Source organism: Pyxicephalus adspersus, chromosome 10 (genome assembly GCF_032062135.1).
Source record: "Pyxicephalus adspersus chromosome 10, UCB_Pads_2.0, whole genome shotgun sequence".
Lineage (NCBI taxonomy): Eukaryota > Metazoa > Chordata > Amphibia > Anura > Pyxicephalidae > Pyxicephalus > Pyxicephalus adspersus.
In genome coordinates, this window is record NC_092867.1 from 17170677 (window position 1) to 17193199 (window position 22523).

Sequence of the window (22523 nt, forward strand, 5' to 3'; positions counted from 1 at the left end):
GGGAGAAATCAGGGTCTGATCAAAACACATAAAGTAGGTGAATACAGGTAAAATACAGGTAAAAAAAAATTTCTTTACAATATGCATTTCTAAAATGCATGTTTGAATAGCGTTCTCAGACCCATGAGTTCTGTGGTTGGTTCAGCATAAATACCATTCACATTTGGTTACATGTGTATTTAAAGAGAAGACATATACTAACGTCTGGTCTACTTTTAGTAGCATTTGCATTGACTTGTAAATAAAGTGCAGTTCCAACCAAAGCAAAAAAACAAATAAAAAAAACAGGTTGAACTAAAACTCAAAGCATGAGAAACTAAGGAACAAGTGCAGAAAAGGACAGCTCCAAAGATACAACATTCAGACATTGTATTTTATTCCTTCTAGATTGTTTTACAAGTACATCTCAAAAAGCACAAGCCCTTAGAAAATGTAGAAACATGTTAGACTGAACATTTGTTACTTACCTGTATTTCCACCAAGGGACACTAAAAGACAACAAACGAAAGATAAACATTCAGAATAAAATTTAAAAAAAGTACTTTTTTTTTTTTTTTTTTTTAAAGTAAAATATAACCACCCCAAGGCCACCATAAGTTTGAACCTCCAGATACCTATCTGCTGCATTTCTCATATATATCAAGGGAATTTTGAAATTTTAAATGGAGATTGGTTACTGCCATATACTTTGACAACAGGCTTATGAAAATTGTTTAGAAGGTTTAGGAGTGGTAATGAGCTAGTTTGTAATGTACAGTGGCGGCCTACTTTGAATGGCTCTATTCAGCAGAACAAAGCTCAAACTGAACCGGGGCAAGCCCGAGCATTATTACCTGTAAGGACTGTAGCTCATATTAGAACTTCAAGGGCCCAATTTTTTAAAGCTCTCCAAGGCTGCAGAGGATACCTTTTTACTGAAGCTAGGTGATCCAGCAAACTTGGGATGGATTTCCTAAAAGTAATTTGCTGTTTGTTAGCAAATGTTTTCAATTCTGGACCAGAGCATTTCAGGTTTGTTGGATCACCTAGCTGCACAAAGTGTATCCTCTTGAGCCTTGGAAAGCTTTACTAAATCAACCCCCATGACAGGAATGATCTGAGTAGCATGTGATGTGGAAGCTTTGAAGAGCACCAAATTCAGGCTTCACAGCACTTTTCTTAAAGGAGCTGGACCCTCTAGATCAGCGGTCGCCAACTGGTAGTGCGCAAGTTAATTTTTGTGGTCCATGGCTCTGGCTGGTGCACCCCCGAGCGGGGTCAGGAGAAGGACCCCACTGGTGGGGCACACTGGCCACTGCCACGGACCACGACCCCCGTACAAATTCAAGGCTCAGGGAAGTGGGTGGGTTGTGTCCCTGGACTCTCCCATTGCAGGCTCAGATCTGTGATGGGAGAGTGGGCAGGATTATGTCATGATGACATCACTATGGGGGTTTCTCCCCCTTTGATTGACACCCGGCTCCCCGCGTAGGACTGAAAAGGTTGGCGACCACTGCTCTAGATGAGCAGGCAGGCAGTGCTCGGCTCGCTTACTAGGTAGCTATATTGAGTATGTCCTGTAAAGCCTATTTGCAAAATTAACTTTATATATATAATGCAAAATGCATTTAAAATACCTGAGTTGATCCAAACTAAAAAAAAAAATGAATAAATCTTGACCAAAACCCATTTTATTTTCCCTTTAAAAGTATCTTGGTGAGGACTGGAGCAAAAGACAAAAATAAATGTTTTTAATTATCTAATTTGTTATGAGTGATTGCTTTACATACAAACCTGTCCAGTACCCCTACCACTCAAAGCCAGATTTCTGCACATTCAACTCAGGCCTTTTCTTAGGATGGCAGTCAGAAACAATGCAGTCAGAAAAAATGTCAATGACATAATACTTTCTGTAAGAAAAGGTTCTACACAGTGACCCAGCCAGTTGGGGCGATATTGCAGGATTGTCTACAACTCCGGGATAGTTTGGGCACTTTTGATGAAATTATGGAAAAAAATCAGCTTGCCCAAAGTGGTTTCTTTAGAACCAAAATGCCAGTAGGGTGATAGTCCCCCCAATCATTTGATATTTTGTTCTAGAAATACTGGCAGAGGGGACATACTGTCTGGGTATTTTTCACCCCCATTCTGGATATGGCTATAGTATATATATATATATATACTATATATATACTGGATATAGTAGCTGTGATATATAATACTGGTACAATAAACCTAGACAGCTTTATCTACTTGGGTTGGTCACAATTGGTCAATGGGGCATGAATAAATCTAACCCTGCATGTGTTGGGTTCCATTCAGTGTCTCCCTCCTGCCAGCTTCTATTACTTCCATGTATAGGGTAGCAAGTGATTGGCTATTTTTACATTTTCAGGGGCAGTGTGGAGAATTGGAGCAGCACAGGAGGTAAATTTAGGCACAACAGGGTGCCAAGCACGGAATATTTATTACATTTTCTGTGTATTTGCAGATGACCTGTGGATACAGTTTAACTTACAATGTCATTAACAGCCAATAGGTCCCTGTCAAAGATCAACATTCGGATTTTCACTGAAAAACATAACAGATAGAGGTGACTAAATTATTGCCAAAGCAGTAGTAAAAATAAAATTGAATTTCTACTAACAAGTTAGTAAATACATGACACAATTCAGATGTAAAAGCATACGAAAAACAGAAAAAAAATCGTTTTTATTTAGATAAAATATAGGTTAAAACATCTATTTAGTTTTTTATCTGTGCCCTCATTGGAGAGATTTCTCAATGCTTGGGCTGAAGAGGGACTCTCTGTCACCAGGACAGGAAGAAAAGGGAAATCTAAACAACATCTAAACAAAAATCGGAGAGAGATTTAACCTCATCCATAGATTACAAAAAATGTGCTGTCTTTTTAGCATGTCCCTAACTCTCCCCTATCTTTCAAGTGACCACCTACCATGGAATGGGGTGGTAATGAGAAAATCTCCATCATGACAAAGCCATAGTTTACCTAATGTACTGCCCTTTTAGTGTGTAGATGCCCCTTTACACTGTAAGGGGTTAAGTTTATTATGTGCTGGGGACTTCTAGAATTGTTTTTTCTTAGAGACTGATGGTTGTAACCAATCACTGCCCTGGTACAGTGACCTGTTGGGCCTATTGCAATGTTTGGTGCCTTTTTGGGTGGCCTTAGAAACAAGTTAAAAGTAAAGGAAACCGATTTCCGAAGGCCCTCGTTGGATGACTAAAATAAACTAGGGGAGTCAGGACAAGTTAGCCCTGCTGTCCCAGGGCCTGGCCCGGCTGGGGCTTGAAGACTGGACCACTGAGAGAATGAGCCTGGTTCTTAGTGATAGAAACTTAGCTAGACTAGGGGAAATCTAAGGAGAAGGGACCCCAAAGAAAGGTGTTTTAGGACAGGATTCTGTCGATTGCAAATTTGGGGCTGTCATTTTGAGGAGACCCAAGAGGAGAGATACTTCCCTCACTGTATGTCATAGATTTAGGAGTTCAGTGAGAATGCTAGAGGTCCACTGTGATTTATTGCTATTGGATGTGAATTGCCATTGTATTACAGTCTGCTTCTCTATCCCCCTTCTATATGTGTTAATTTGCAATAAATCCTGTTATTAAAAAATGTGCAAGCCTCTGTGATGTTTTTTATGTCACAATATTAGGATGAACCCAGTGTGCAGGACCACGGGGATGTGTCCTGGATGGGAGATATGTTTCTCTAGTTCATAGAGCGTGGACTCTAAAACCAGGGTGTATGCTGGGAAAAGAGTCCAGAAAATAGTAGAGAGCAACTCTGCAATGGTTGTTGTTGGTAGCTTGTTGGTGTCAGGGCTCTGGAATGGGGAAGGAAGTTGCTGGATGGGTCTTCCCATTCCACCCAGGTACACTCCTGAGTTTGAGCTATAGCCAGACTAGAGGTCTGCTATAAGAGGCACGGATGTGCTGTTGGGCTTTTAGAGCGGGGTGACATCAGGTAGGCTGCGCTCTACTGAGAAGCTGTTTGTTTGACATATGGACTGTGGAATTCTCAACAAAACCCTATATTATAAAAGATTGTACTGTGGACTCAAAGGACTTCTCTTACCATCTGATGTAAGCTGCCTTTTTGTTTTGTATTGATTCTTTTGCTGAAGGAAGCTATATTGTTCTTTTGAACCAATACAGAGACTTGTGCTAATCCCCTCCATATCACACTGGGAACAATTTGCCTGCCTGAAAAAGTCTGGCATTGATATTGATTGTTTAAATATTGTCTATAGTGAAAATATATTGTATTCATTTGTTGTTACCTTACCATAACTTCAAACACCAGTGCATTAACGTTCATTTCAGTGGTATCACAGCACACTAAAGAAACAGATACATTGCACTGCATTGCCAACATTGATGCATGTTCAATTTTCAGTCTGTTGAAAACTGTGTTGTGGTGTGTTACCAGCCTTTTTAAAATGAATAGGCTGTTATAAAGCTAGGAACAAAAGAAGTGCAACATAGGCTTGTTAGTGCACCTTAGTGAAATGGCTAGGTGTGAATAGGACCTTTAAGATTTGTTTCAGAAATGCTAATGTCATTGCTATAAAAAGAGAAGTTTTTTGGCAATGGGTTTAAACCTCTTTGATACATACATTGTAGACCCCATGTCCACAGAGTGACAGTGTTGCAATATTATTAATACACATTCTAATACATTAAGTGAAAAAACAACAGATTTACTTGTAGGATCATTAAGTAATAAAGCTACTGTATGTTATGAGAGAATACGAAAACAGTAAAGATATCATATGACTTACCAGTCTCATCAGCTTTGTATATAGGCTTGTCGGTCTGAATGAGAGTGAAACAGCCCATATTGCGCACCAGCATGTTTTTACCTTCAGATAACTGTGTGTTTATCCCAACAATAGAAATATGAATTGATATCACTTCTTCATTCCCACTGTGTGGACATGGTGACTGAGAAAAACACAGAAATGTTGTGAGCAATGATATATTAATCTATTAAACTATGTTGGATTATGGTATGCAACTTTTATTTATTTATTTAATTTAGTTTAGTGCAAAGGGTCTTCCTTTCTTATTAACATTGTTCAATACTTTGCTAATTTATTATGACATGAACTAGGTATTTGTAAGCATCTGAATCCCCATGTTAAACCTAATCCAGAGAAATGACAAAACATTGCAGTGGAGCTTCCCCCAGCTACAGGAGGTATTATTTTTTTTTTTTATCTAGGGGAATATTTATTTATAAAAGCAGTTGTACTTAACTCTCCCTTTCACAGGGTTCTGTTTTGTCAATTCCCCTAAATCTATTCTTTGGCACTTCTGTCATTGATAATGGGCCTTCTGTCAGTATTATTTCCAATGCAGAACCTGCATTTTAAGTGAAGGCACTAAGGTCTCAACCACAGCCCATAGGATGGGAGAGAAAAGGAGAAAAATGGCTGCTGGGGGAGCAAGAAAAAAAAAGTATCTGGGCAGGTAATGTTCTGTATATACAGTATATAAAGAGCCCACCATATCCTCACAAATTAATCCTGCAAAGAATAACATCTGCTTCCGCTTCACTACCCCTTTGCTCTCTGAGCTATGATCAGCTGTCACCGTCCTCCATCAGTTCCAAGTATATAGCACTCCTGACCAGGCAGTACATGTCCAGCTAAAATATAAATACCCAGCATACCTTAAACTGAATACATTCAAAAAACTTAGATGACGTAATTTCTTGCTGCAGTAGGGTTTTATCCTGAGTCCCATGCTGTAAGGTGACGGTAACATTCAGGTTCTCTCTGGCTCCACTGATGTCCACACATGCAGTCTCAGTGGATGGGTAGTCAATCTGCGCTGGGGCCAGTAGTAGATAATTTCTGAAATGGAAATAGGGCAGCATAAATTTTTTCTTGAAGTTTATTTTCGTCCTATCTCTTCATATATTTCTGAATTTCTTTTTACATTTTTTTATATCCTTGTTTCATTGTCTGTATTTATGATGGCTGTGGTGCCAGTTTGTCTCTATTCCTCAATGCTTTTATTTAATGAATAGGCTTACCTTCAGCAATACCTGACATAACTAAGTCAATCTGTCCACCAGAAAACAGTGTTTACACTGCTGGCATAAACTGAAAAAACATTTTTTCTGTCAGTTTAATGATAAACTCATTTTGAGCAACCTAAAATAATTTTCCCAGTGTTTCTGTTTAATAAACTGTAGTTAGAGAGTGTGGAGGCGGCCATTGCTAACATTTAATTCTGAAAACACTACCTCCCTGTTTGATATAGGAATCCAGTGGTACTAATCTGGAATAAATAAAACTTGTAATACCTAGTAATATCAAAGCAGGCAGGCGTTCAGTGGTTAAAACTTTTTAGTTCCCACAGACCACTTACTTTTTAAATGCATTTTGATCTAGTACCTTTAAATAGTGTTTCCTATAGAAAAAAACAAAACAAAAAAAAAACCCCAAACATATTGGTTTAAAGAAATTGCACAAGATAAACAACAAATACAATTTCCATAAAGAATAACATCACTGTACTGCTTTAAAGAGGTAAAAAAGTAAAAAGTCACTAGAGACAGTTAGTACCTATTTGATTTGCATGTTTGAATTTTTTTTGTGTTTGTTGTGTCACTTGCCACTGCTTCTAGAATTAACATGATACCATAGGTTGCCACTATGTGGATATCATTTGTTCTTCTGCATATAATAAGTTCTATTGTACTATTTGGACACATTGCTTACAGTATCCAAATTTTTCACAACCAGTCTTCATCTATGGTAATATCAAAATTGTATCTGTCTAAATTAAACCTAATCAAAGAAATAAAAAGCTTTGCTTACAAAAAGGATTTCTGTCCAACGATAGAAGAAAAAAAAATGCCAACTAGGAGAAAAAGATTCCACATGTCTGAGAAAGTTCCTTTCCACTTCAGTCTTTAATGACTTCCAGTCTAAATTGATGTTTGCTGGCTGCTTCCAACAAGTGCAGTGATGTGGTTGACTCCTTGTTCTGTTTCAGATTAAGATCCAAAGGTCTGTGATGACAAGTGTTATTTCTCATTTACTTTCGTATCTCTCTTTTAATAATGTGGAGGCTCCTCCCTATCTATTCTTACTTTTAATTAAAGTATTTCCCAAAAGCTTTACATAAACAAGATACTACGCATAGCATGCAATTTCCCAGCGTTGCTGATAATTGGCATTATTGTACAAACCCACTCCCTGAAATATGGGGATCCAATAGAGGCAAAGTGTCCCTAAAATGAATGATGTATTCCCCAATGACAGATACCCAGATGGAGCAGAGTTTTCCAGCATCAGTCATCAGTCCTCATAAAATTAGTTAGTTTTCTAAACACAGTAGAATTACATTTTTTAAAAATGGGTACACCACAATTTGGTTTGACCCCCATCCTTTTTTAATATACGTACCCGAATCCGAAAAGGTGTACTAGAGACATATAGTAACATTGATCTTTCTAGGTCATGCACAGTAAAACCACTCATATTCAATGAGTCAATATTCCCTATTCAGGTTTATAATGAAAATTAGCAACCCTCTGTAATCATATGCACAATTATGTTTTACAAAATCTTAAGTGTATCAAAAAAAAAGTCTAAGATGGGTTTATACTTGAAAGATTGGATGGCGCAACCAATATGCAGACAAGCTTTCCTACAAACCATTATTAACCCTTGGGCCCTCATTATGCCCTCATTGGGCCCTCATTAGTCACAGTTAGGCCCCTGATAAATATTGGCTTTTTGTACAATCTCTTCACAAAATCTCACATATTAGGGTACCTTGTATGTACCTGGATGATTTATCAGGATTAAGTTTAGGCTGGACCAGGGAACATAGACTGACTAATGTACTCTTATCATAGTCATATGTCTTTACCAGTCTAAGGTCAATTTTGGGAGGAAGCCAATGAACCGAACTGCATGTTTTTAAAATGTGGGAGGAAACTGGAGTACCCAGATGAAACCCACGCAGACACAAAGATAACCTGCAAACTCTATGCAGATAGTGTACTGGGCGAGATTTAAACCTGGTACCTAGCACTTACAACATCCTAAGACTAGAAAATATGAACTGGGACAGAGAAAACCAGACTAATCCAGGGCTGCCAAGACTGTAACATATAAATTCTAGGTGTGTAGTTTTTGCTTTTTGCATATTAATATACTCTGGAACACACATATAGCAGTATGTTGATTTTGACAGTGCATACTGAGTTACCTGTTTAAAATGAACCTATTAGTTTATACAGTAAGTGATAGATTGCTAAAGGACATTTAATGTTAAGAGCATAGCTCCAGTGTTAGAATATGAAAGCCCAATTTCAGAACTTCACTGGAGCATAGGGGCCTTGTATAGAGGCCTAGAGGGCAACTGAAAAATATGTCTAAAGGGCACGTTACTAATTCAGTGGGCACAAGTGAAACAAGACAGAAGCACAAACTACAATGTAAATAAAAGCAGAGAAACATAGGGTAAAAAAAGCAAGTTCCCACACCTCCTTTTGCTGTAAGTAGGACAATGGCTTACTTTCTCTGGGCCTCATTTTGGCTAGTAAAGATGCCAGCCTTGGAGATGGTCAATTTGATTATACTTAAGACTGGACAGTTTACATAGATTCCTTGTGACCCAGAACACTTTGGGAACATTTTGGTTGATTAATAACACATATACCAATATGTGCAGGCCACATTGTCTGCATAATAGTTTCGGGACTTCTCAGCACATATATATAGTATAAAGTCACTCATTTTCATTTACATGTCACTTTTAACATTCTCTTTCTGCTAATAACAATCTCAGGAAACAATTAATCACAGTTATTTGTTATAGGAATTAAAACAGCTGAATTGAAAAGGAACTTAGAAGAGCCCAAGGCTGTGTGACCATTAACAAGGGTAATTTTACATATTGTTAAAGTCAATATCCCTTTATTAAATTATAATAACTACTATCTTATTTGCAATCTAGACAATGGTTGGGAAATACCAGAAAGCAACTACATTTCTTGTGCAGAAAAGGTTATAATATCTTTTTAACTGGTCTATTTAGGGGAAAATAACAGATTCCCTTGAACAAACCCCAACACTACCCTAAGTCCAATGAAAACTATGACTTGCCTTACTGAGCTCCCTCCACTTCCTTGGAAAATATTTATCGCCAAGCTACTGAACACCCGCTATGCTCCGGCCTCGGAAGGAAAACATATCTTGGTAAGTGGGGCACAGGAGATTCAGCAGTACATGCTGCCAACAAAGCTGTCATTTCCAGGTGTGGGATGGGACAACATGAAACTAATATCAACAGCATTGAGATCGTGTTCATCTCCTTTGTCATACTCTTCCTCAGGAGAGGACTTTCAGAATTCTGTGTGGTGGCTGTCTTCTGGAAGCGGTACTCATACAAGAAAGAGCCATGGCTATCTATGGAAGCAGTAAAAAACTCATTGAGTTACAGGCCTTTACACAGGCATTACCTACCAGAGCTAACATAGAGGCTCTGAATACCAAATTGGAGGCCACTTACCTAGTAAAGTGAGGCCCGTAGCTTTAGAATAAGTGCAGGGGCTGCATGACAGGGCACACAGCAGAGCCCAGGGGAAGGAAGGGTTAAGGAATGGTTTTGTGAAGAGAGGGGTAGTAAGAGGGGGATTGGTTAAGGAGAGAGGTGGGAGTTAAGAGTGTTTAAGAGGGGCTGTATCGAAAGTGGGAGGTCTCTTTTTAGGAAGGAAAAGCTTAGCGAGGACACAGATCAGTGTGATGCAATCCGTTGAGGCCCTTATGGAACAGTTGAAGGGGGCAGCGGCTTCACGAGGTGAAGCCTGGCTGCAGGATAGTGTAGCTGAGGTGCTGGGGGGGCACTGGGCCCCTTTCAGCTAGTTTAGAGGGGCTGCGGCCTCAGAGGAGTAGGCCTCCAGTGCGCCTGAGCGCAGATCAATTTCAGAGGGCTCAGCGCCATGATGGGAGCCCCTGCGTTTGGAAGGGTCTGGGGTTTGTCCTGTTCGAGCAGTGGAAGAATTTCTGTGTCGGAGACCAGAGGGCAAGGGCCCATTGTTGATGCATGCGGATGGTAAGTTTTTGTCCTCCTTTCAATTTGGGGTGATTTTTAAGCAGTGGGTGAGGCGACTGGGTTTGGAAGTGATGGGCTACTCTTCACATTTCTTTCGTATCAGAACTGCTACTGAGGCAGCCAGGTTGGGGTTGGGCAGCCAGGTGGTGTTCCTGGCATGCTGTGGAGTAGGGTGGTTCCGGAGATTCGGAAGTATGCACTTCTGGATAGGCCTCTGGGGGTGCTGGTGGTAAATGCGGGGGGCAATGTTTTGGGGAAGAGAGGTATGAGAGAGTTAATTAGGGATGTGAAGCTGGACGTGTTGCGGTTAAAAATAGAGTTTCCCAGTCTGGTTGTGGTTTGGTCGGACATGGTGGCCAGGAGGAGTTGGAGGGGAGCACGGTCTATAGAGACAATAAATAAGACCCGGATCAAGGTAAATAAAGAAGTCGGGACGTTTTGTGGCTAGAAATGGTGGAATCACGGTGAGGCACAGGGAGTTAGAGGAGGAGACCTGGAGGTATTTGAGGAATGATGGGGTGCATTTAAATGCTATTGGAACTGATCTCTGGTTTCTGGGCTTGCATGACGGAGTCCAGAGGGCACTACGTGTGTGAGGGGGTCCCACCTGAGTGCTGTGGCAGTTGGGGTCTGAAAAGGCAAGGGTCTGATGGTGGTATATAATAATGTGGTAGTAAGGGGGATTCTCGGAGGTAGGGTCCCCCTTTAAATTTGGGTATGGTCAGTGGCACCTGAGGAGGTGCTGGACAGAACCTGGTTGGGTAATTTCATTTCAGGAAATTTCGGTTTAGGTTATAATAAGTAAAGTTGTTATGTGGTTAAATTGTGAATTAAGAAGGTTTGAATCATTAATGTTTTTTATTGAGTTTGTTATGCATTTGGTAGTGACATGTTTAGTCACAGGTTATGTGTTTAGGTTATATGCTTTTTTTAAAGTTATTTATTTATGTTATGTGTTAAAAAAATCGGCTGCATCAGCCGACCAACTCTCGAGGTTTGAAAATACGTTCTCTTAACGCCAAAGGACTCAATAGCCCTAATAAGAGATCACAACTTTTATATGGTCAACACAAGGCTAGAGTACATATTTTGCTGCTTCAGGAAACACATTTTTGCTCTCAAAAGATCCCATCACTACATAACCGCTATTACACTACATGGATTCATAGTTCCAATCCAGATGGTAAAACTAAGGGGGTCTCCATAGCCTTTCACAAAACTATCCCGATTCAGGTACTGGACACCTGCGTGGACCCGCATGAGAAATATGTTATTGCTAAGGTCTCCTTATGGGAGAAGAAGTACACGGTGGCTTCATTTTATGCTCCAAATCAGCAACCAACTTTAGCGGCTGTCCAGTTCCTGAATAAAATTAATACATTTGCGGAAGGAACTTTGATAATCGGGGGCGATTTTAATTTTCCCCTTGATCCTAGGGTAGATACGTCAACAGGTCATTCCTCTGTCTCTTATTCCAAACTGAATGCATTCAAGGCGAAAATACATGATCTCCATTTGATCGATGTGTGGTGAGCCCTGCACCCTGGCGACAAAGACTATACGTTTTATTCCAACCCCCATTGCACTTACTCCCGAATTGATTACATTTTTACTAGCCATAGGCTTTTAGACTGGCATCCGGAGGCCAGTATTGACAGCTGCCCTTGGTCTGACCATGCTTCAGTATCCTTAATTATTCAAATCCCTTTGATAGGTTCACAGGAGTGGACATGGAAATGTAACGACACAGTGCTTAGGGATTCTGTGTGTGAGCGGGCAGTTATGGATACTATAAAAAATTTTCTAAAGGACCATGAAGAAGACGAGACTCCACTGCCCTTTCAATGGGAGGCCCTTAAAGCAGTTCTTCGGGGGGTTTTGATCCAACAGGGGACTAGACTTAAAAAAATTAGATCCCAGGAGATTGCCCGTACGCTTGACAATATAAAGCGATTGGAAAGGCTGCATAAAAGCAATATGTCCTCTGATGTGTTCACTGACCTCACTTCTGCAAGGAGGCGTTTATTGGAACTGTATGATTTTGCTCACCAGAAATATAGAGATAAATATCGTAAATCCTTTTACCAATACGGGGAAAAATGTGGCAGACTGTTAGCAAGGGGGCTACACCCGAGACCGGCTGCTATGTATATTCCCCATATTAGAAATACTAAGGGCAATATTACGGCTTTCCCTCAGGAGATCTTATCAGAGTTTCGACAATACTATGCCGGTTTGTATAATATTCAGGCTGCTCCGCACACCCCTACCTCTCTTATTGACTATATAGAAACCACTGCATTGCCGGAATTAGATCCGGAGGTGTCTGCGAGTTTGGAATCTGCCTTTACGGTGTAGGAGGTGTCTGCGGTAATTAAAAACACTCCGGCTGGTAAGAGCCCTGGCCCAGACGGGTACACACCCAAATTTTACAAGCTATTTGTTGAACTTTTGGCCCCGTTTATGACGAGGGTGTTCTCATCTATCTCGGGGGATTCTTTCTTTCCTCCTCAAAGCCTGGAGGCACACATTACTGTTATCCCCAAACCTGGTAAAGACCACTCGATCTGCTCTAACTATAGACCAATCTCCTTAATTAATGTGGATGCTAAACTCTTTTCTAAACTGATAGCTAATCGATTGTCACGGCACCTACCGACTTTGATTCATACGGATCAAGTTGGATTTATTAATGGAAGGGAAGCCAGAGATAATACGTTGAAGACTATATTGATCACTCACGCAGCTAAAGTGGCCAAAACCCCCATGTGTCTGCTTTCAGTAGATGCAGAAAAGGCGTTTGACAGGGTGAACTGGTCATTTATGTACCAAGCATTACGCCAGATAGGTTTGGGTCCACTGATGATAGCTAGGATAGCCGCTTTATACTCATCCCCTACGGCCCGTGTGCGGGTCAATGGAGGCCTGTCAACCCCGTTCTCCATTGTTAACGGTACTAGACAAGGTTGTCCATTATCCCCCTTATTATATGCTATAGTGATGGAACACCTCGCGGTGGCGCTGAGGACAAACCCACAAGTGCAAGGGATCCAGATTGGGAAACATCATTATAAACTGTCATTATTTGCTGATGACCTGTTAATGTATGTGTCATCCCCGCAGACTACTATCCCTGCGATTTTGGAGGAATTTGAAAAATTTGGGGCTCTGAGTAACTTTAAAGTGAATTTCGATAAATCCGAAATACTTCATGTCTCCCTGCACCCTGCCCAGGTACGATACCTCAGAGAACATACCTCTTTCAGGCATTGCAATGAGAAACTTAAGTATCTGGGAATTTTTATATCAGCTGACCTGACTAAATTATTTAGATATAATTATGATCCACTGCTAAGTAAATTAAAGATGGAACTAGGTAAATATGATCTACTTCCTCTTTCATGGTTTGCCAGAATTAACACCCTTAAAATGGATATATTGCCCAAAATGCTGTATATCTTTCAAACAGTCCCGATTTATTTGCCCCTGGCCTTTCTTAGTAAGTTACAGCTGCTCTGTAGGAGGTTCTTATGGAAAACAAGACGTCCAAGAATAGCCTTTCGGTATATTACCAGACCTAAAAACCTTGGCGGGGCAGGGGTTCCCGACATTAGATCTTATTACAGAGCGGCTATACTAACTCGTGTAGTTGATTGGTTCCACAATAGAGACAGAAAAAGTTGGGTAGGCTTGGAAAATGTTCTATCTCCAATCGACCTTTGTTCTATACTTTGGGTGAACAGATCCAAGCTGCAATTCCTTCAACCGTTACCCTGTATTACTCTCGATCTTCTAAGAGAATGGGATAATCTCCTCAAGACGGGTCATTTGTCCTCTATAGTAGGGCCCATGTCTCCCTTGTTTGACAACCCCTCATTTCCACCGGCAATGAACGCTAAAAAATTTCTCTCTTGGACAGCTCAGGACAATAGGAAGATATGCAGTATCCTCCAGAACGGAAGAACTCCGCCTTTCTCTTCGTTTGGCGCCAGGGTGCAGAGGCTCCCCTCAGCGTGGTTGCAATATATCCAAATGTCCTCTTTTATCTCAACTTTCTTAGCCGTGTATCCCACACAGAGGAACCTCACAGCTTTTGAAACTATACTACGCTCACCAGACAGACCAATACATGTGATGTCTCAGATTTATGAGATCCTGATCAAATGTCATACTAACAACGCTCCCACCTACACAAGGTACTGGGAAAAGGAACTGGGAGAGGCTATCTCTCCGTTAGATTGGGAAAAAGCTTTTATCTTAACTCACAAAATGTCACTCCCTTGTAAGGCTCAGGAGACCAATTATAAAATTATATCCAGATGGTATCTTTGCCCCCTGGATATCCATCGTATGTTTCCTTCCCTATCTGATAGATGTTGGCGTTGCCATACCCATCAAGGCACAATGCTTCATATCTGGTGGGAATGCTCTAGTATACATAAGTTGTGGACCCAAATAGTAGATATATATAACAGTGTTACTGGATCTGACTTGAGGATTACCCCTCAGATAGCCTTATTATCTATCCTCCCAGGGTCTATAAAGGCTAACAAGAGAGATGTTTTGAGGCATTTTCTTACAGCTGCCAGGTCATTTATTCCCAGAAAATGGAAACAGACCGCGTCACCCACCTTGAAAGATTGGCTTACAGAATTAGAAAAGATACAACACCTGGAAAGGCTTGTTGCGGAGGACGACAACAAGTGGGAACAATATAAGTTGATATGGTCAACCTGGGATTGGTTCAAGGAATCCACCCAATTTAAAGTTCTTTGGCAGTGATCTAAAGTGAGAGCAATGGTGTCGGTCACATTATTTCGAGTAGGTATGTAGTAAGGTGATAGAGTAAATATGCGCTAGGCCAGTCGGGCCCTCCCCTCCCCTCTTTTTTCCCCCTCCCTTACCTATCCCTCGCTCCCCCCCTGGGCTATCCACTTTATTGTCCTTTCCCCGTCCCGTTAAAATATTTTTGCACAAGTGATTTTCTGATGTATCCTCCGGTATATCCGGGGACGAGCATACTATTTGAGTCATTAGATCCAGATGTCTGTTAAGTTACTTTATTTCAGTTAAGGTTGGTTTTGTGTTAAGTACATTTTCTTCTGTGTCCTATATACCTCCTGTTTTTCTGTACCAATGGATGTAAGGTGTCATTTGTATTATAATTAATGAGTATGGTGGGCCGGGAGGTTTTTCTGGCCCTCCTTTTTTCTTTGTTTACATATGTGATATGTTATTTTCCTGTTTTGTTATAACTTGTGTAAATATTAATAAAAACCTATTGATACAAAAAAATCGGCTGCTTTCCAGCCATTGCAAGTGCAAAATTGGTGTGGTGTGTTATTTGGGGAGAAGAGGTTTGATAAGGAAGGGGTGGTTGGTTGGCAAGTGGGAAAAGGGGCATGGAATCTTGGCAAAAGAGATTTGGATGGGGAAAAGGAGGAGAGGAGGAATGTGGGGCTTGGCAGAAGTCTGGTCATGAAAAGTGAACAAGCCAAAAAGAAAGTTGCAGATAAAGCAGAGAGATTCAAAACATTTGGCAGGCAGAGTATCCCATTAAGAGAGGGTTAGAGGGTCACCGTTAGCAGTTGGTGAGTCTTCATCTCTCAATGGATGAAAAGAGGTCACACAGTATCAATATTTGTTGAAATGGTATCCCCAAAGATTTTGGAGCGCAATACCCCATATGATATTGTGTATGCATCTTTAACCAGCTCCTTGGGAATCCCCCTGCTTCTCATCTTGAAATGGAGTTTTTAATTCATTGCACACTAAGCTCACACTCTAAAAATCCAGAGAGGCCTCAAGATGTATATTGTAGAGTCTGTTACTGACATAATAAAGATGCCATAAGTATAGTTTGGGTAAAGGGCCTGGTGGATCCAAACAGAACTAGATAAACCCTCCAACCATAATATATTATGCCTTTATGATACTGTACCCTGTACTTTGATTTGTATTTGCCATGTTGCTTTCTTTCGTTAAAATAAAGAATGTTTTTTAAATAAAATGGGTAGTGTCTGAAAGTTTTGTTAGCTAACTGTTACTATTAAAGCTCCCTCATTAAGCTGAGGAGTCTCAGTTATCTTTATCCACCGCACATATTATGTCTTCCAGAATCATGACAACATTCATACAAACAATACAGCATATATATGGACACAGTAGACTCGGTTTCAAAGCCTAACTTAAGAAATGCAGTAAAATAGCATACAAGATCAGTGTTTACAATTAAATTAAAATACGTCCTTCCATAATGCAGCTAAGCCAACCAATAATGTATTTACTGTTTATTACTAGGTTGGTTTAAATGTTGCATTATAAGCAGTGTTGAATAACTAGCAAGAATAAACATAACCATGCTGCCCCATTAGAAAGTCACAAGGATTATAGGCATTGAATTTAAATGTTTTTTTTTCCCTTAAAGTTATCTATCTGCCAACCTGTTCCCCACCCCCCTCAAAAAAAATGCATGAACTAAACAGCATTGTTTTTGTGATTTTTCCATTGAGTCATATATTGATCTATAATAATAATCATGTTGTGGTTCGACTCCTTGGTGTCATCTTTTCATTTTCTTATTTTATCTCAGGCATCCTTCATTAAGACAGGAAAACAAATATTGCAGTGTCTACAAAACATTTCATTGATAGTCATCCAAAATACACTAAAAAGACAGACCAGAGATGCCTAATGGCTTGCGTAAAGTCAACTGGTATGTCACTGGTATGAACAAAGCTAAGAAGAAAAAAGAAATGTCTGTTAAGTCTTCTCGTAAATTTTAATTTCACAACAATCATATGTAATAGAATGTTCCCAAACAATACCTACACTAAAAGTACTTTGTGTAAAAAAACAGCCTGAAGAAAGTTATCTACAGAAATAGGCAAATTTCCAATTTGGCTTACCATGCCTAGTGTATACATAAACTTTAGATTTGTTACTCATCCAGTTAGGGCAACAATTTAATTACTCCAAGAACCACTATATTTTGTCATGGTCACATAGCAAGTATTCTGATATATATTTTTCACACCTAGGGATTTAGGTAGTTACTACAAAACAATAGAAAGGACATAACAAGTTACTAACCTTTGGAGATTTAAAGAAACTGTGCAGTTTGGGTTTTACTGTTATTTGTAGCCTTTTGTTATAAAATATATTAGGAGTACTGAGCTGCATAGCAGACTGGTCTTTTCCAGGCTTGGTTTCCAATGCCCGTTTTGGACACTTGTGTGGCTTTCAGGGCCCTTGCAAGCACTCGTCTTGTTGCTTACTCAATCCAATGAAGAAATATTCTATAGACATACTGATTTTCTTTATTTCTTTCCAACTATCTTACTTTCTTTTGTCTTTACATCCCTTTTCTCTTTTTGTACATTTTGTTCCTCTGATTTTCTGGAAACTACTTTGAGAAAAATATCAAATATGGCACATTTAGTTGTTAAAGGGTCTATAAAAAGCAAATATTTGAACATATGAAAGCAGAGGTTTGTAAAAAGGAGCTGTAATGGCCGGGATCTTCAATAGACTAATGTTATGTTTTCAGTCTATGACTGCTAAAGCAAATACACAATGCCTGACAACTATTACAACAAGGGTCAGCAAACTCTGGCCTTTAGGCCAGATAGGGCCTAGCCGGTAGTTCGTTCTGGCCTAACGCCCCCTGGCCGATCAGGTTCTCCCAGGGGGGGTTAAGAACTACCAGAGCCGCTAGAGCTTCGGTGCCGCCTCCTTGCTGTTGCTCCCTTATTTACCGCGGCCTTTAAAACTTTCGCCGCTGCGGTAAATAGGCAAAGCTCCCTGAAGGGAAATCCCTCTTCACCGCAATGCATACGGAGGAGAGGGATTTCACTTCAGGGGGTGTTCCCTGATGGTGGCCATTAGGGTGGGACTCAGAGTCCGGCCTAGTGTGCTCCCGCCCACCCCTGAAATGGGCAGTGGCCATAAAAGTTTGCCTACCCCTGTATTACAACATGTCCCCAGTCTCTGATCATCTCTTGCAGCATTTCCATAGGCTCTGACCATCTCCTTGTTCCTTACAGGTTTCAGTAAAATTACTGAATATGATGCGTGACCCGTTGGTGATGTTTGGGCCTCCTATATCATGTAAGTTAGCCATCACTAAATTTTAGTAGTAGTAGTCAATGCTTTTAACAGTCATCTTTCCTTCGATACACTTTTCAAAATGTCTTGTTTTGTCTCTCACACAATATGTGTTGCCTGCTAACAATTTTTCAGGACAAATCCCTTTCATCAGAGCCTTTAAAAAACTCATTCGACAATCCTGTGTCCTCAGACTTACTCCATGTAACCTAAGAGGCTTGCTTCACCCTCTGACTTTTTTTTATGTATACACATTGATTTGTGCTACAGATTGAGGACCAGTGTTTGGGTAAACATTAGTTTGAGCCACTTCTGAGATGACCTGCTTTACCATCCAATTACGGGACTTTTGACGACAGAGAACAAACACGCTTAAGCACAAAAGGACTGACTGTTGTGATACGGATGTCATTTTATGAATGTCTCAGTTCATAATACAAATACCTTGCAGGCAAAACAAACTTAATGAGTAATAATAAGCGTTTGCTTTATAATTATACTTCATTAAATGAAAACGATCTGTTCCCAGAAAGTACAATACACCTGAATACAATATTGAATCATAACTAGTGATAAGGTGTGGAATCCAATATATCCAATAGTAAAACATTAGAAATCCTCTTTTAAAGTAAAGGACATTGGTTTCTTCCATAGTTACCACTTGTCCAGTGATAAACCAGCTAGGTCAATAAAAGTCCTCCTTGTGTTGGTAAAACTTAAGTACCAGTTCAGTGCAGATAAACACACAGGGCCAGACCTCAGGTCAGTATTGACTATTAGATGAATGCAGCTACTAATTTTTGTATTGCTTCCCCATTCAGACCTAAGAAAAAATGTAACACTAGGCAGCCAGTAAAAGAACTTCTATACAAATTATGTTGGTTATGGCACACAATGTGGGTATAAGTCACAAGGGTAGTCTAAGTTACAAAACTTCCTTAGTCCCAGGCCGGTACCCTGCTGAGTTAGCTCAAAGTACATAGACAAATGATACATTCTTTGCAGGCCTCAAAACATAACATGTAAAAAATGACCGGTTAAACTGGCAGGTGTTTGTTTTTTTTCTCAACTACCTTTCCTTTAGGACAAAATTTGTATTGATAAATACTGAATATATTATACATCAAACATAAAGAAATACAATAACATTGAGATTACATAGGACATAAGTCTCAGATCCAGAACAAACTTTGTGGAGCCCACATGAGACAAAGTACTTTTTAGTAGCATAGATTTTCATTTTCATATAGTCCATATAACCATAAGGGATACTGTACTGGTCAATGTTTGTAGAGAAATAGTGAGTCTCAGATTCCGACACGTTTTGCCCTACTGGGCTTCTTCAGGGGTTATTGAAATTTATCGAGCAAATTATAAGGAATAAGTGGTAATGAGTACATGACAAGGTGGCAAAGGTATGAAGATTACTTAACACTATTTGAGGACAGCTTTAAATTCTGACCTGTGGGAAATGTTAGTATTAGTTGACTTGGTCCTGACTCCGAGGCCCTCTGGCTGCAATGATGTTCATACTCTGAATGCCTTCTTCAAATCCTTAAGCAAGAACTTAAACGACATGACCAACAATGTACAGGTATTTATCTCAGCACCAAGTCAGCTAATACCAACATCTCCCACGGGTCAGAATTTAAAGCTTTCCAGTTCCTCTCTGTTCCCTTTCAGTACCTTTCCTTTATATTAGCCTGTCAAAATAACAAATGAAATAGTAAAGAAGTTGGATAAAAGGTTTTATGCAAAACAACACTTTTAATTCATTATATATCAACCCAAAAACAGTTGAGTTTGAAAGACCTAAAAGCGGTATCATCCTTTTAACTCACAGACATCTGGGTGGTATAATGTGACAGCAGCAGGTGCATACATGGACTGGTCAAACCTGTATATATATATATATATATATATATATATATATATATATATATATATATTATATATATATATATATATATATATATATATATATATGTTAATATTTATATATTTATAGGTTTCTGGACTAGTCTGAGGTTTGGATGGTGAATCTGTATGTTTATGGACTGATCTGTAGACTAGATGGAGGATCTGTATGTTATGCAGGGTCAAATGTGCTACTAGAAACAGTAGACATGTGCCTAAAGATGAGATGCAGAGATGGTTGGCGAGTACAGTTAGACTAGCTTACTACAAACAGGGATGCTTGGTCAGAGGCTCTTTCTCGCCTGGCATACCCACCCCCAAATAATCATGGCTGACACCCTCTGTTAAATCAAACTGGCTGCGAGTCCCAGACTCCTCAGCTGGGTACCTCAGCACAAACAATCACTATGAGGCACAGTGGGTCTGATTTATAAAAATTCTCCAAGGCTGGAGAGGATATACTTTATTCAGTGAAGCTGGGTGATCCAACACACCTGGAATGGATTTATTTAAATTATTTTACTATCTGCTAGCAAATGTTTTGAATCCTAAACCAGATCTATTCCAGGTTTGTTGGATCACTCAGCTTCACTGATGAACGTGTATTCTATCCAGCCTTGGAGGGCTTTAATAAATCAGGCCCAGTGTGTCGGGCCACACTCCCTGCTTTGAATGCCCTGTGTTTTCATTGTGCTAAAAGGACAGATTCTCTTCTGGTGCCATACTAGCATAACATGATGTGTATGATTGATGATGCTCCATTATAAAACCCTGTCTAAAATGAATGCAGCCTTTCTAAATAAATCTTAAAAATTTAACAAATTCACTATAATCTTACATTGCTTAAAAGATAACTTTACTTTCAAAAACAGTATAGTTATCCGGTTTCCCTACTTCTTTGACTTAAACTGACCCACCCTGTTCTTTCATACATGTTTGTTCACTGAGATTCAGTGGCTGTAGCTCTTTTTACAATTTATGCTCACCATTGTTTCTACAGTTCATGTTTTTTTGTTTATAAATTTCAGGATAGTTTTGTCTTTTGAAACACAAAAGAGCATAGAATTTGCAGTGAGAATCAATGAACCAATACAGGGAACACAGAAGCATAAGAGGTCAAAAGAAAACACAGTGATAAACCCTTAATTCAAATATTGGTGTATCAACAAGCTAGTACAAATAACACAGAGGCATCAGAAAGCATAGAATTATTTCTGAAGCATTAATAAACTATCACAACACAGCATAGAAGCATCAGGGAAGTTGGTAAAGCATTAGAGAGCAGAGCTGGGTCAAAAAACAGAAAGAGAAGCAATGTTATAAATCACCCCCCCCAGTCTTTAAATTTTCAATTTACAAAGTGTTGCAGAGTGTGTTTCCAGGCTCGGCAATGTGAACTCCCTGGCTTGCAGATCATACAGACTCAATTACTTCAGGTTATTGGCTTTTATATTACTGGTGACAACCAAGCAACAAGCATTTTTAGAAACGTGTTAAAAATGGCAGCTGATGTTTTAAGATGCACTGCCTTGCATGCTAGCCAGAGGGCCACAAACATTATAATATAAGTATTGAAGTACAGTCTATAGTATTAAGTATACAGAGTCTAGTCCAGGGACTGTCTGTCTGGGGTTTTGTGAGCTGCTTGAAAATATCTAAAAAAAAAGTATGCAAATTATAATGCCTTTAAGTGTTAAGGATTTACTTTTAAATGTTTAGTAAAGTTGAGTGGCAAAGACCCCAATTTAGGAAATAATTCAGTTAGGGGAGGGTGAAATATTAGAGAAATACATTTTTTATGTATAAACTATGGTAATCCTACCCTTTTTAATGGAAAATATATAAGTTGTACTTCCCAGCTGCCCATTGCATTTTTTTATGCAAATACCTTAAGTAAATATAAGTAAATGGGTGAGGGAGGATAATTTGCTTTTTTGGGCCAAGTTCCTTTATTTGCTTTTCGGGATGATCATGGAACTATACCACAAATGATTTTGTTTATCTAGTTCGGTAAGCTGCCAGCATTGTCTGTATGTTAACTCTAATATTCTATAGACAGCAAAATAAAGTTTTCCTAGTAAAAAGAACAACTCAAGTATTAAATCAAGGTGACCAAATCTCTTTTGTGCTAGACACATGCAGTTTGGAGATTTGTTTGTTTACCAAGCAAGCATTACATTGCTAACCATGCAAATGAAAATATTCAGGTTGACTTGAAAATATTCAGGTTGACTCCATACAGTAAAGGGCAATGCATACGGTCCAGTTATTCACTTTCCAGAGTAAATTTTGATTTTTTTTTGTTTACATTAACATTGTTCTTTGCACGTCTATGTTGTCTTATTTAACAAGCAGAACTACCTGTGCAGACGCAAACAGGTTTGGGGTATGGGCCTGCCTGACTTCGAACTATACCG

General features: G+C 39.5%; 1 protein-coding gene across 1 annotated transcript in view; it reads right to left on the reverse strand.

Moving 5' to 3' along the window:
• Positions 1 to 7012, reverse strand: part of LOC140339242 (alpha-2-macroglobulin-like protein 1) — a 42046-nt gene extending 35034 nt beyond the window's left edge. Inside the window, exons 1-5 of the mRNA XM_072423833.1 lie at positions 6834 to 7012; positions 5678 to 5861; positions 4785 to 4947; positions 2498 to 2550; positions 468 to 488 (exon numbers count right to left, since the gene is read on the reverse strand). Coding sequence (XP_072279934.1) covers positions 468 to 488; positions 2498 to 2550; positions 4785 to 4947; positions 5678 to 5861; positions 6834 to 6898 — 486 coding nt within the window. The 5' untranslated portion in view covers positions 6899 to 7012. The remainder of the gene's footprint in view (positions 1 to 467; positions 489 to 2497; positions 2551 to 4784; positions 4948 to 5677; positions 5862 to 6833) is intronic.
• Positions 7013 to 22523: the final 15511 nt, after the last annotated feature.